The 14,489-nt window shown below is 40.7% G+C and overlaps 1 protein-coding gene across 1 annotated transcript; it reads right to left on the reverse strand.

The window, feature by feature from the left end:
* Window positions 1-2,058: 2,058 nt before the first annotated feature.
* Window positions 2,059-13,864, reverse strand: NUDT5 (nudix hydrolase 5). The gene is given in 9 exon segments (XM_082498422.1): window positions 2,059-2,386; window positions 2,667-2,718; window positions 3,874-3,983; window positions 4,970-5,065; window positions 5,554-5,661; window positions 6,342-6,394; window positions 7,522-7,589; window positions 11,253-11,360; window positions 13,722-13,864. Coding segments are annotated over 8 exon segments (660 nt in total). The 5' UTR covers window positions 11,316-11,360; window positions 13,722-13,864; the 3' UTR covers window positions 2,059-2,276.
* Between the last annotated feature and the right edge of the window lie 625 nt (window positions 13,865-14,489).

A 14,489-nucleotide genomic window follows, 5' to 3' on the forward strand; every position in this document is an offset into this window, starting at 1 on the left:
CTTAAGCAGAATCCCCTGGCTGGGTCCTACACCATCCTGGTGTGCACCAGTGGAGGTTTTGTTAGTACAGTCATCATCGTTGTCAGAGTCATTACTTTCTTAGACCAAACAAACCAATTTTCTCTTTCCAGATAGTTTAGTTAGGGCTGGGAGAAGGAAGCAACACCTTCAGGTCTAAATCATAGAAGGAAGCTCACAGAATCACAGAATGGTCAGGGTTGGAAGGGACCTCTGGAGATCATCAAAGTCCAACGCCCCTGCCCAAGCAGGGTCACCTACAGCAGGTTGTGCAGGACGGTGTCCAGGCGGGTTTGGAATGTCTCCAGAGAACGAGACTCCACAACCTCTCTGGGCAGCCTGTGCCAGTGCTCTGCCACCCTCGAAGGAAAGAAATTTTTCCTCATCTTCAGATGGAATTTCCTGTGTTCCAGCTTCTGCCCGTTCCTCTTGTCCTGTCGCTGGGCACCACTGAAAAAAGACTGTTCCCATCCTCTTTACAGCCACCCTTTAGATATTTATAAGCATTGATGAGACCTCCCTCAGTCTTCTCTTCCCCAGACTAAAAAGACCCAGGTCCCTCAGCCTTTTCTCATACGAGAGATGCTCCAGTCCCCTAATCATCTTGGTAGCCCTTAGCTGGACCCTCTCCAGCAACTCCCTGTCCTTCTTGAACTGGGGAGCCCAGAACTGGACACAATACTCCAGACACAGCCTCACCAGGGCAGAGTAGAGAGGAAGGATGACCTCCCCTGACCTGCTGGCCACACTCTTCTTAATGCACCCCAGGATACCATTGGCCTTCTTGGCCACAAAGGCACATTGCTGGCTCATGGTCATCCTGTTGTCCACCAGGACTTCCAGGTCCCTTTCCACAGAGCTGCTCTCCAGGAGGTCAGCCCCCCAACCTGTACTGATGCATGGGGTTATTCCTCCCCAGGTGCAGTACCCTACACTTGGCCTTGTTGAATTTCATAAGGTTCCTCTCCACCCAACTCTCCAGCCTGTCCAGGTCACGCTGTAATGCAGCGCAGCCTTCCGGCATGTCAGCCGCTCCTCCCAATTTTTTGTCATCGGCAAACTTGCTGAGGGTACGCTCTGTCCCCTTCATCCAGGTCGTTGATGAATATATTGAATGGGACTGGACCCAGTACTGAGCCCTGAGGGACACCACTTGTTACTGACCTCCAGCTGGACTCTGCACCATTAACCACAGCCCTCTGAGCTCTATCTGTCAGCCACTGTTCAATCCACTGCACTGTCCATTCATCTAACTCACACTTCCTAAGCTTGCCTGTGAGGATAGTGTGGGAGACAGTGTTGAAAGCCTTGCCAAAGTCAAGGTAGGCAACGTCCACTGCTCTACCCTCATCCACCCAGCCTGTCATACCATCATAGAAGGCTATCAGATTGGTCAAGCATGATTTACCCTTGGTGAATCCATGTTGACCACTCCCAATAACCTTGTCCTCTACATGCTTAGAGATGACATCCAGGATGAGTTGTTCCATCACCTTTCTAGGGATCGAAGTTAGGCTGACTGGCCTGTAGTTTCCTGGGTCCTCCTTCCTGCCCTTTTTGAAGACTGGAGTGACACTGGCTTTCCTCCAGTCCTCAGGCACCTCACCTGTTCTCCGGGATCTTTCAAAGATGATGGAGAGCACTCAGCAATGACTTCCCCCAGCTCCCTCAGCACTCATGGGTGTGTCCCATCAGGATCCATGGACTTGTGAGCATCCAGTTTACTTAATTGATCTCTAACTTGATCCTCTTTAACCAGGTGAAAGTCTTCCTTCCCCCCGACTCCAGTTCCTGACACTCCAGTTTCAAACCCCGCACCCCGGGCACGCACACTGTCCCTCTGCAGCTCCTGCTGCACAAAATTATCTACAGTTGTTGAACTGCTGCTGCTTGTGGACAAGAGAAAAGCGTTCTCTCCCTGCCAGCCTCCTCGGCTTGAACAGGTGGTGTTACAACACCCACCACAGTTACTTCCTTCTACTGAAACGTAAGCGCAATGACCAATACATTCAGAAATGAGCCGTGCTGAAAATTACGCAGCGTTTTTATTATGATTAGTCTGTCAAGGCTGATAGACGGAGCAGTTAGAAGAAATGCTTTTTGTCAGTTACATAATTCCAGATAAAAATATCAGAATCATTCCTACAAATACTTTTTTTTTGGCTATACAAGTAAAGCTGAGGACCTTTGTTACAAGAGTTATACTTCTAAGCCATCTGAATCGGGCAGTTCTCAACTAAATTTCTCATCGCCTAGTTTTAGAACTTCATAAAAGGAACTTGGAGCGGTTTTTCTGCTGCACGCTTCAGGGCCAACGCATAAGTATAAACCCTGGCATCCACTGCAATATGTTCTTCTGCTATGAGTTCTGAAAATAAAAAGAAAATAATTATGAGATGCTGTTAAAACTTCTCCTCTACAGAAATTTAAGTCCTGTACTAAAATGAAGAGGTATAGCATTCCAGATGAATTCTTAATGCTCACACCTAATGCTATCACTAACTCCGTTACCTGGCCACGTCTCTCACAGCTTTTTGTTGAAGATACAGTATTCTGGGATGAGAAATGCCATGAGGAGCTACAAGAGGAGAAGCTAAGGCTTTCCTGAAGCTCACACTAGTACATTTAATGTGTCAGAAAGCTCTTACCGTCAATTCTTTGCAGCAGGTCATTCTTTGGAAGTGAAATAACTTCCACAAATTCTAGGAGAGAAGGAAAAAAATGTATGCAGCTTTAAATTAGTGAACAGTAGAAGAAGTCTCCCTCAGCATCCTGCTTTTTACAGTTTAGAAGGGGAAACAGACTGGCTTAATGCTCATCACCATCCAAAAGCTGTGAGCCTTCATATACGGCAAAAAGACTGATTAAACAGGGGAAGGCAGTGACTGAGATCATTAAAAAACAGGTTTGGTAGAAAGAAACGGGGAAAGAGCTGCGAAAAACAGTGTAGCTGACAGCTATGGAGGATAAGAATCCTACTGAAAGGAGAAAATCCTTCTGAGAATGAAAACATACTGCTGAAGGGGACTATCGTTTGGCTCCTACTGGTACAGTAAGGGATTGTAGGTGCCTTTGAAGACCAAAAGAGCACAAAGATAAAGGGATTGTTCTTGATGAATCTGTCCTGGCTTACACCTCCCCTGTCTATTTGAATCGGTCGTCTTTGGGGCTTGATCGACAGCTGTTGTGGATTCAGTAGTTTGTATTTCCTGAGATACTGGTGATGTAGGTGCAAAACTTGAAGATAATTGAGGTGATAATGCCCCACAGGAATTTTCATGTCTAGGCCAAAGCCAATCTCATGCATGCTTGATGAGGGTCAGGAGATTAACCAAGCCCAAATGAAAAACAGTTTTAACCGACATTTTCTAAGTAAAACTTGCCATGAGAAGATCACACTTGACCTTACTGTCACAGTGAGCACAGCTATGTAACATACCTCCATCATCTGCAAGTTAAAAAAAAAAAAAAAGTAATAAGTTAAGGATTTTAAAATACACTACAGTTTACAACTAAAAAGCATTTCAATAGGTGACTGATTGTGAGTGACACTGTAATTACTTCCAGGGCCAAGCCACAACTAAGAGGAATACCTAAGTTCACAAGTGCTCACGGCCCTCACTGAAGTTTGGCACCTAAATGTCTCATTCTGGGTGTGCCAACACCTCACATGTGACATCCAGGCCTCTCTGAATATAGCAGAGAAACACAGCTCTGCTTATCTACACTGCAGGATATGATTTGAAGGATTTACAGCATCTAAATCAACTGGGACAGAAGAGATGCAGTGGTAGGAATAGTTCTTTGAAACACATTCTGTTGTTATCTTCTCAGAATTTTTAAATAAATGGTACAAAACTCACCAAGTTTTTGCTTAGGTCTTGTATTCTCAGCATCATCTCCATTAATGGTGACACTCACAATGTGCGTCGTGCTGTTTGACAAACCTGGATCCAAGCAGAGAGCTGCCAACAAGCACACAAAAAGGTTTATTTTTCAAAAGCAGAAGTCAGGCACTTTGATATTTTAACAAAAGCTTTCACAGAAATATATCTGATACAACAAGAGATCATATATTTGGCCTATGCTCACGCTGGAAGAGTTGTGAAAAGTTCGTTTTCACAAGTTTTAAAAAGTAATGTTTCTGTAACTCTCAGCTGTTTTACAGATTTCTTGTAAGACTTGTTTTCAGCACCTAGATTTATTTTCCATTCCATAGACTGAAGATTAAACTGTAAACTGTAAATCCCTTATAGCCTTCCTCGGCCCAGTCAAGTCTAATTTTGCCATCACCTGTCTCTATTTCTGTCAGTCCCCAGCATGCAGTTGTACCCAAGAGCCAAGTCTCGACTCTAATGACATTTACTTGACATCATACGCAATTTGCCTCACCTTTCTGCCTACCTTCTCAAGTTTTATTTATGATCCGCCTTTTGCCTCCATTTTGTTTTACTTAGGAAGCATTGGATTGGCAACACTCACGTTCCAAAGGATCTCTGGATTTACTCCAATTATTCTCTTCTTTCCAGTTGGAGAACCTGAGTACTGTCACCTCCCCACAGCTGACATGAGGGTGACTGCATCATGCAGCTATTTTTCTCCCTAAGTTCATGGATGTTGTTCACGTTAAGTCCAGCAATTTAGATCTGTATACTAAAATGCCAAATCACAGCTTGAATAATTCACTTTTGTGCAAAGGATCTTAATAGCAAAGTTTTCCCCTATAGATATCAAAATGTTGCTTTGGTGCTGTATGTTTAACAGGAGTTCAGCAACCGACTCAGCAAGGACCAAAGTCTCATTGGTAGAGCCATGGGATACGACTCTCTGCTGATCTGTGTAGACTTTTCTGCATCGATTTTTCCTTTAGTTTAGAGCATTTTAGACTTTTAGAGTACCCATCAAAGACACAATTAGCTTTCGAAAAATGAAAAAAAAGAAAAGCAAAGACCTGGAGTACATTCAACGACTTCCCCCTTGTAGCCAGTTTCTTCCTCCAACTCTCGCAACGCAGCACTTTCTGCAGTCTCATTTTCCTCAATGAGGCCTACAAGATAAATATTACACAAGAACAACACAAAAGTTAGCACTTACCTGCAATATCCATTCTAAGACCAAATCCAGCTTTACAGAGGGATAAACTGAGGCATCCAGAAGGATGCTGGTTCCAGGATTCATCACGCTGCTGCCCATGTCTTCAACTGATTATCTACAGAAGCATGCTACCTTCCCAGGGAATGACATGAATATTCTCATGAGGCCAAATGCTTCGGCTCTTACAGAAAGTATCAGTGGAGGGAAACACCATTCTAATAACAGGCTACTGTGCAAAATGCCTCCAATCTGCTGAAGGAACTATCTCTATTTTGCATTCTTCATTATCAAATATTCCTATTTTTGAATAGCACACTGAGCTACAGACCTCACCATGATTTTCTGGTTAGAGCTACTTCATTAAGATTGACACTTCAAGCACATCTAAACACACTTAACTGTCAGCATTATGTGACTAACCTTAATGTTTCAGTCACTCACCTGCAGGAAATTCCAAGCAATAGCCGTTAATTGGGGGCCTGAACTGTTTCACCAGGACAATGCAGTCGTAGTGGAGAGTTCTCTGTAGTACTGCTATCACTGCCACACCTACAAATAGCAAGTGAAGACAAAAGTACATTAGGATTTGAGGATAGTGAAAGTGAGTGCTAGATCTGGAAAGGAACCCAAGCACCATTACTCTGAGCATTAAATGTTTAGATGCCTGCTCCAGAATCCTGAACGATGAATTTAAGCTCCTTATATCACACGTGGTGAGAGATAGAAGCCCAAAATGGAGTCTTCAAAGTACCCCAGCAAACAAGAGGCACACATGCCACGCAAGATCAAGCCTCAGCCCACCAATATGTAAGGAAGGGCTCTCTTGCCTGCAGAGACCGTTTGAAGCCATTATATGGAAGCCCCTCCTACACTCCTTGCATGGCTAAACCATGTCTCTTTTGCCCAGCCCGTAACAGCAGACCCAATTCACCAGTCTGTGAGCTACTCTCTAACAGGGCACCCGTCATGTCTTTGAAATTGCTCCGTTGCTCTAAAGCGAATACAATGATCTTGGGGAAACACTCCTACCAGTGAGGTTCTGCTTCTTCAGCACTGAAGTTAGTACTTTCTTAGCGCACACTAGCTCAGTGGTATAGCAAGCTCTGCTGAGCTGTTTGTTCTGCATCCTCATTCATTCAGAAATAGAGCGGCTCTAACTCTGCACTGTGAGTTTATCAGAAGAAATTTCACAGGGAAAAATGAAAACAAAAAAGTCACCAATGTCTTACCATCAGCTGAAACGCCCTTTTTGTTGCCAGTACGCTTTACAGTTTCCCAAGTTCTGTTTAACACAGAGAAAAGGACAAATGAATACACTAAAAGGAACAATATCCATTTTATTTGTACGTCTTCTACCCTTGCAACTGTAATCTAAAAGCAAAATATGCCAACACACAGGGAGGCCTCATAAGAAAGCAGCTGGCCTTAGGCAAGCCCTGTCATGTACTGGCACTACAAAATGTCTGTAGTATCATTTTGTTTTGCCTACTTAAAGGGAGAGAGAAAGACATAAATGATTGTTACAGAACAGGCAAGTCTTATAAAAGCGATTCTGGAAAAGTGCAAAATAAAGCAATTTATATATTAAACATGTCAGATTTTGAAAGACAGTTTTGTACAAGACCATATGCATTCTATCTTTTAACTTGCTTTTGTTTAAGGTTTACAGTGCAAGTTATTGTGAACTGAGAGTTACTCAAGCACATGAGGAGCACAAAGGCAGGGAAGACCAAAGCTTCTCTCTCAAATTAAGCAATGGGATGACTAAAACCCCAAAATCCACCAGCAATAAAAATCCTTTCACAAAAGCTCCAATCTTTGCTATTTTTTTAAAAGGATACTTTGCTGATGAACTGGGAGGCACTAGAGAAAACAAACAGTACAGAATCTAATAGAGTAAGGGGAGGGAAGTAAAGCCATGGTGTCACATCTAGACAAATACAGCACAACTAAAGCACAGAAAAGAATCGGACAGGCGTGATAATATAGAAGAGGACAGTAACTTGTCAATAGTATGCAAGATCCAGCACCATCAGCAGGAAAAAAAGCCCTTAATGGAGAACCAGAAAAGCCATGGGACGGACTTTCCGATGATCACAGTCTATTTGCACAGCTAGAACTCGCTTCTGCACAGCGTCTTTACAAGGAACAGAAAATGCAAAGTAAACCAGGGTCCAATGTGCCCAAAAGGACTTAGGAGCCAAATTTGACCCCACATGCAAGCACATCTGCTAGAGTAAGATTTTTTTTGTTTTTCTCTGAACAGTATGAACTATAAAGGAATTGCTCAACGAACAGATCTCATCTGGTGTTGGGTAATAGGTTTATAATGCTCATATTCTCTAGCCTGGGGCTAGTCCGTACAATTGGGAGCATTACAGGAATCTGAAATGCCAGAGGGGCAATTACCTGGTTTTACCAAAGGGATCAGTGTAAGTTGTTTCTTCTAGCTTCAACCATTTTCTTTCTACAATTACCTAAAATAAAGAATTCTTTGTTAAATACATTGTAAGATCAATCCCAAAGATATCAGAGGCTAAGGGGAGAAACAACACAACTATTTTTGTATTCTTTTGAAGACAAAATCTCAGCATCAGAATACATGCAGGAACATGCAACAACATTCCTGTAGCTAATATGGAAAAAAACCAACCCAACATTTACCACAAGTTCTTGAATAAGAATAGAAAATAAGTCCAGTAATTTTTCTTAACTTGACTTTTATAACCAAGTGTCAATTAATTTGGGGGATTTTATGTACTGGAAAGTCCTCATCTTTTTAGAAGGATTTTGCAAATGCATGTTTCAGCTGAGAAAAAAAAAGGGTCACTGGTCTGCACAGACTTTAGCTACGCTGGTGATCATGAGTGCCCACTTATCAGAGAGCATGGCCTAACAGCTAACCATGCAAGACTGAAAACCAAACTATTTTGAAACTTTTCTTGCTGTGATCTCACCATGGCCTTGTGTAACCGCTGGTTTCTGTAACTGCAAGCAGTGATACATACCTGCCCTTTTAGGATTTCCAAGAGCTGCTGATTGAGTGCTTGGCACTAACATTATTACAAAATGTCTTTTCTGAGCTAAATGAGTTTATTTGCCCTGTGATATTTCCACATCTTTTATGTAACTCCTTTAAAAATGAAAAATCCCCAGGTATTAGTCCAGCAGTTTACTTCTTTTAACGCAAGTTGTATTTTAAGCTCTGCTAAAGGTATAGGCAGACAAGAAGCTTGTCTCCAAAATTTTGTATCAAGTTGGCCATAGGTCTGACCACAGTAATCAGAAGTCATCAGTATGATGAACAAATTACTTCCTATTGTCTAATGAGACACGCTGCTGACAGCAACAGAGCAAGCATACGGAAGGGGAAAAGACGATCTGGGAAAAAAACCCACAACATTAAATTGTAGCAAAGGATAAAGTCCCAGAGGCGTTTCATGTGGTTGGCACACTATAATCTTCTACTGCAGGAAAATGAGCAATAGGGCCCGTGTGGCCACCTAGATGAAAATTAAAATTAAAAGTGAGAGATTCACCAACTAGAAAAAAAATACAGAGAAATGAAATGCAGTATATGATGCAGCTATAACTAGAGTACAGAAGCACAGTACAGCATCAGCTGGAGGCAGAAAGCAAATCAGAAATTATTCAGGTGTCCAGTAAATTATAACTGAGCTGGATGAACTCACATAATTCCTAAAATGGGTTCTTCAGAACAATTATTTTGATAGGCAACTGAAATAACATAGCACTCCTATGGTTGTAAATGCAGCTACACCTATTTTACATGTAAGAGTTTTGGCATCTATTTTGGAAATTATAATATTTCCACGTAACAGGAATTGGAAAGGAGAGTTACGTGTTCTCAAAAGGGCTTTCTAATAGCTTTGTGGTCACAAAAACAGAAAAGAGAAGCAGGAAAGGAGAAGATGAAGTACGTAATGCTCATTACAGGTACAAGAAGTAATTCCGTTTGGAAGCATTCAGGTACTATTTAAATAGCTTTGCATTCACTCCTAAATCACTGCAGAACTAGAGCACAGGAAGATCCAAAAAAGAAACAGATGAAAATCATGTTTCATTGGTTGTCCAAGGAGAGGAATAGATATACTTCAGATAAGTAAACACAGCTAAATGTTTTGTGTTAATGAATTTTTTTAAACATCACAGAGAACAAAAAGGACTAGGTTATTGATCGAGGTCCCATACTGCTGCAGCATTCATCAGAACCGGCAGAACATTAACCCTGTCACCAAGTTACCATTTGCTAAGCAGAAAGGGGAACATGGCTGAAATAGGAACCACACCACTGTTCCCAGAAATCTTAAGAGGAAAAAGAAATCCTTAGTCTGTAAGAAATTAGACCCATCCAAGGTCCAGAAAGACAAAAGAAAAAGAAAAAGAAAAATGTAGGTTTTATGTGTACAAAACAAACAATATCAAACAAAGTGTCCTGTTTTTAGTCAGTATTCTTAACTACAACTCTACTGTCATAAAGCAATAAGTAAAAAGTACTACAGGACATGTAGCATAAATATTTACAATGGAAGTGTTCCACAATCCTCTAAAGTTAGGTGAAACCCTTGCGGCTAACAGCCTGCAGGGTGAGAAAACTGAAAGTTGCCAGGTTTCCCTAGAAGAAAAAGAGAATTTTGTCACCTGCTTCACCGGATGCACAATTAAATCCTGTGGAAGCTTGCCCAGAAGCATAACTTCTGCTTTGCAAAATCCCTTATTTAGGGCCCTAAGGACGCTCTGCAGGATGTCTTGCATTTACCATACTCAGTTTTAGAATGATTTGGTTTTATTCCTTTATCTATTCCTTTGATGGGCAAATAACACCTGCTTTTGCTTACAACAGCCTGACTGTGGGTTCCCAGAAACAGGAAGAAGGAAGTAAGATCAGCTGCTATTTTCATGAAAAAAGATATTCCAACATCAGACCACGTAGTTACTGAAGAGTTACAGAACCACTTTCAATATAATGGCCACTGGCAGAGAGGCACAGTAAATACTCTCCTGTATTAATCCCACAAAATGACTGAAAAAAACTAAATATGTAAGATCTAATCACAAACTTCCAATGACACCAATTGACACTCTTGTACAAGAGTACAATATTCCCAAGGAGAAGAAATAAGAGGCAGTATTGGGGGGGGTGGGGGGTGAAGAGGATAAAATGAAAACATTACCTGCAAAAACACAGGTCTTAATAGAAAACCCCAAAAGCTGACAAAAAATGAAACCCTTTATGCTTGAGAAATATTCATATTAAAAAAAACACCCAAGGGGAAAAGCCATAAATATAGCCCAAAGTGAGTCTCTTCTTTCCTGAAAAAGTTTTCCACCTTGAAACCTAAAGAAATTACAAGACTGTGTCCATTCCAAGGAAGAAACGCTGGATAAAAGAAACTACTTTTGTGTTATAACAACAAGACGATGCTGTTGCCAAACCTGCCTTTAATACCAAAGATTAACTTTTAAGAATTCACTTAAAAGAGAACAGAAACAAACATAGGCAGTTTAAATTAGGGTGCTCCTAAGAAGCACCCAGAAGTACCTCCAAATTCCTTCCTCGGGACCTGATATTTTCTGATTCTATGAGGATGCAAGCACACATTTTTGAAAAAAATCTTACTACTTAACTTACTAATGTCTTTAGAACAGCAATTATCTAAATTCAAGCCCTTTCAGAAAGCATCAAAGAGGGTACAATCCTAAATGTTGTGGCAATCCTTAGTAGTTCATCCTAAAGGAATGGAATCAAGGCTGAGTTTCACCGTCCACTCATTTCCATAGTCTCTCAGAGGTATCAGCATTATTTCTGAACATTGAAAATACCCTTAACAGACAATACAAGAAACAGCTGCAAAATCCTAAAAAAAGAAGCTTACAATAATGCAGGAATGCAGATTTATCTCTCCCCATTGATAATTTGTATGATTATTTCAACAAAGAGAAATGCCACCTTTTTTTAAACACTCTGACCATCAGGAAGAAGTGTTTTGTCTACTGAGTAGATTTTACAAACATACAGCATCTATAGCAACTCTTACTCTGCAATCACAAACATTCTGATCACTCCCAAATAACTGTTATTTAACACAAAACATGCATCAAAACCAAGCATGCTATACCTCTTCTTTAAGGACGAATTGTCTAGCAGTTTTTGGAACTTCTGTGGATGTCTCAGCTGCCATTTTCAGGAATGTCAGGCTTTTCCCTCCTGTGCAAAGTCCAGATTACTATGAAACAAAGTCAATATTTGCTTTCAGAGTAAAGTTAAAAGGTTCATTTCTGCATTCTAAATTAACAAATAAAACTTGCTGGAGAAAGTTAGGGACATGTGATGGCAAACGCAATTCACATTTTCAGCTCCACCTGATGGTTTCCGAGTCAAATAATTCAAAGGAGAAGCGGAAGTTTGGGTCAAATCCCTGACCCACATAGTTGTAATAGTCCTATCAGCTGCCGAGTAGCTATGCTGGCTGAAGACACCCTCCTAAACTATTCAAAGGTCAGATACATGCAGAGACAAAGTTGATCCATTTTAGACAAATTGTTTCATTCTGATCTGGGTGAAGTGCTCTGTCAACACAGCATTACCACAACAGGACTACGCACTCTCCTGTAAAAGCGGAAAAAAAAAAATCTTATACAGAGAGGACTCCAGGGGTAAAAATTGTCTGCTATTGAGAAAGAATCAGAACTAGAACCTACTGACACCTTACACACATCACAAATAAACACGTAAATGACTCAATCCTTCCCCCCAAAAACAAGGTCAAAAAGTCACCCGTGTGTTGCAAGTCTAGGTGGCACGTGGAGTTAGCGTGACCAAAGCATGTCAACCTCTCTTACTGGGAATGATATGGCTAATGCTATGCGAAAGGCAGTTGAATATGTGCCCAAAGCCCCACTCTACACCTGCAGCTCAATGCCTCAGACCGCATCCTCACGATCCCTAAGAAGAGAAGATTGTTCTCTCAATCCATTTCTAGCTGAAAGGCACACTAGGCAGCAGGAAAATATGTGTTCAGAGATTCACCATTAGTTCCCTGTCACACTGTGGAACTATGGGGCACTTTCAGTACAGAAACCCTTATTCCAAGGAAGCTCATCTCTGATATTACGTTGTAATGCTGAAGTCCTGAAAATAAGCACGATCATAAGCAAAAAGACAGTACAAAGAAGTAAACCAGTTTAAACACCAGGAGAGAAGAGATAATCTTAAACGTCTCTATCACTCTTAGTGTTGATGGTCATAAACTTTCCATAAAGTCAACAGGAATCTTTCTGTTGACTTCAAATAGGGTTTAGTAAGGCTCTGTGGGATCTCTAGCAATGAACAGTACCAGAAGTGAGTGACCACCTTCTCTGTCATACCCAGTTTTAGCACTTTCATTTTTTACTTCATCTTTATGCTTTTATAGAATCATAGAATTTTCTAGGTTGGAAGGACCTTTAAGATCATCTAGTCCAACCATCAACCTAACACTGCCAACACCACCACTAAACCATGTCTCTAAGCACCACGTCTACCTGTCTTTTAAATACCTCCAGGGATGGCAACTCCACCGCTTCCCTGGGCAGCCTGTTCCAATGCTTGGCAACCCTTTCTACTGCACATTTGTGAAACACTTAAGAGCATGCAGCAACATCAGCTCCTTTACACAGAAGATTTGCATTTAATTGCACAAAGTAGTTAAAAGGAATAGGTAGTACCAAATATTTTGGGTTATCAGCAGGATTAAAACTATCATACATAACTCCGTTTCCTCCAAATGTACACAGGGCAGGTTCTTTCTTAAGTCTTAAGACAGTCTTGTTGGATGAAATAGGTCATAGTGGTCAATCATTCAAATTGTCTTTATGTAACATAAATCCTAAAAAGGAACCCTGATTTATTAAATCCCATTCTGTTCTTTCAAGATGTTATATAATCCTTTCTTGAAACAATGTAGCTTTAACATGGAGCTTCATAGGTTTACTATCTACGTTATTACTACTTGATGAAAAACTGTTCTAGAACTTCACTTGTTTATCTTCCAATTTCTATCCCACATTAGTTCAGTTAGCTGTTTCCCATTTGTTCTTGAGCCAGCAATGTCTCAAACTCTCTTCACTTAGGATTTAAGAGCTGTAGCTAGACAACGGCCACGGTATCTTGCTGTGGCTCTAAAATACAAGATCAGTATTTCCACCAAACTTAGGCAAAAGAAGCACAGCCCACCATAGCAATTCCAAGAGGTTCCTGGTCATCCAGAGGAAACAGTCAAAGGAGGCTCTGTATGATACCCGAACAACCCAGCTTCAAAAATATAAAACCCTCACATATCTAGCTGCAACAAATTCACAAATTTACAAATGTTTGTAAAGAATTATAGTCTTTTTGATTCACAATATAAACATATCAAGAGAGTAGACAGTGAACCATATCCTTGTTAAACTATCCCCTCACAGGCAGTCCAGTTCCATTGATCATATTTATCCAAAATAAGCTTGCAAGTATCAGTGTATCTTTCTCAAACGTGTATTACCACAATTGTACCCTAAATCCCACAAACATCTATAGCAACAGTTTCCACAACAGTATTAATACTTACCTATATCAGTTACAAAACCACACTAGAACCTCATCTCCTGGTAGCAGCTCTTTTCAACACGACTTACTCTCTTCAGCAGTGGAGAGATTCAAGGGTGGCTTGTGACTTAAAATAACAAAAAATATACAGCTTCAGTGGTTAGAATTATCACTAAAATCTAAAATAGGTGAAAAGGGGAGAGAGGAAGACTCATCCATCTCAGCTTCTGTAGTTTTCATCTCCTCCACAAGTGGGTGCAATAACTCTATGTATGAGTGACATTTTTAAAAGTTCCACCAAAAAAGTAACTTTTTCCAAATTCTGTTGACTGCATAGACATGAGAATTTCTGCTGTTAGAAAGCTGAAATACCATTTGGTTAAATGAAGGCTGCAATTCTGCTATGTCTTATTAGTCATACTGTCAAGGGTGGCAACACCTTTTGTTCATGAACAAAATTAGCTGCAACTGAAAATTAAACTTAACATTACGATGTTAGGTTTCTAAAGCCCTGCTAGATTTCAGAATAAACCTTGTCTCACAGCCCTCAGACAGGAAGGTTCTTCCATCTCATAAAATTACCACTGCATCATTTGAGTGAAAAACGCAACACAGCTCACACAGCAGCCTGGGAACCTGACTACCTCACTTACGATTACATCAAGTCTACGAATATAAATTTTTGCTACTTATCAGTGCAATCTTAAGAATACATCAAAGTGTCCACATTTATCACCCTTCTTAGCATGAATCAACAGCACTTGAACTACAAATTATGAGGAAAAAAAAA

This window comes from Vanellus vanellus (assembly GCF_965231255.1).
Source record: "Vanellus vanellus genome assembly, chromosome: 1".
Taxonomy (NCBI): domain Eukaryota; kingdom Metazoa; phylum Chordata; class Aves; order Charadriiformes; family Charadriidae; genus Vanellus; species Vanellus vanellus.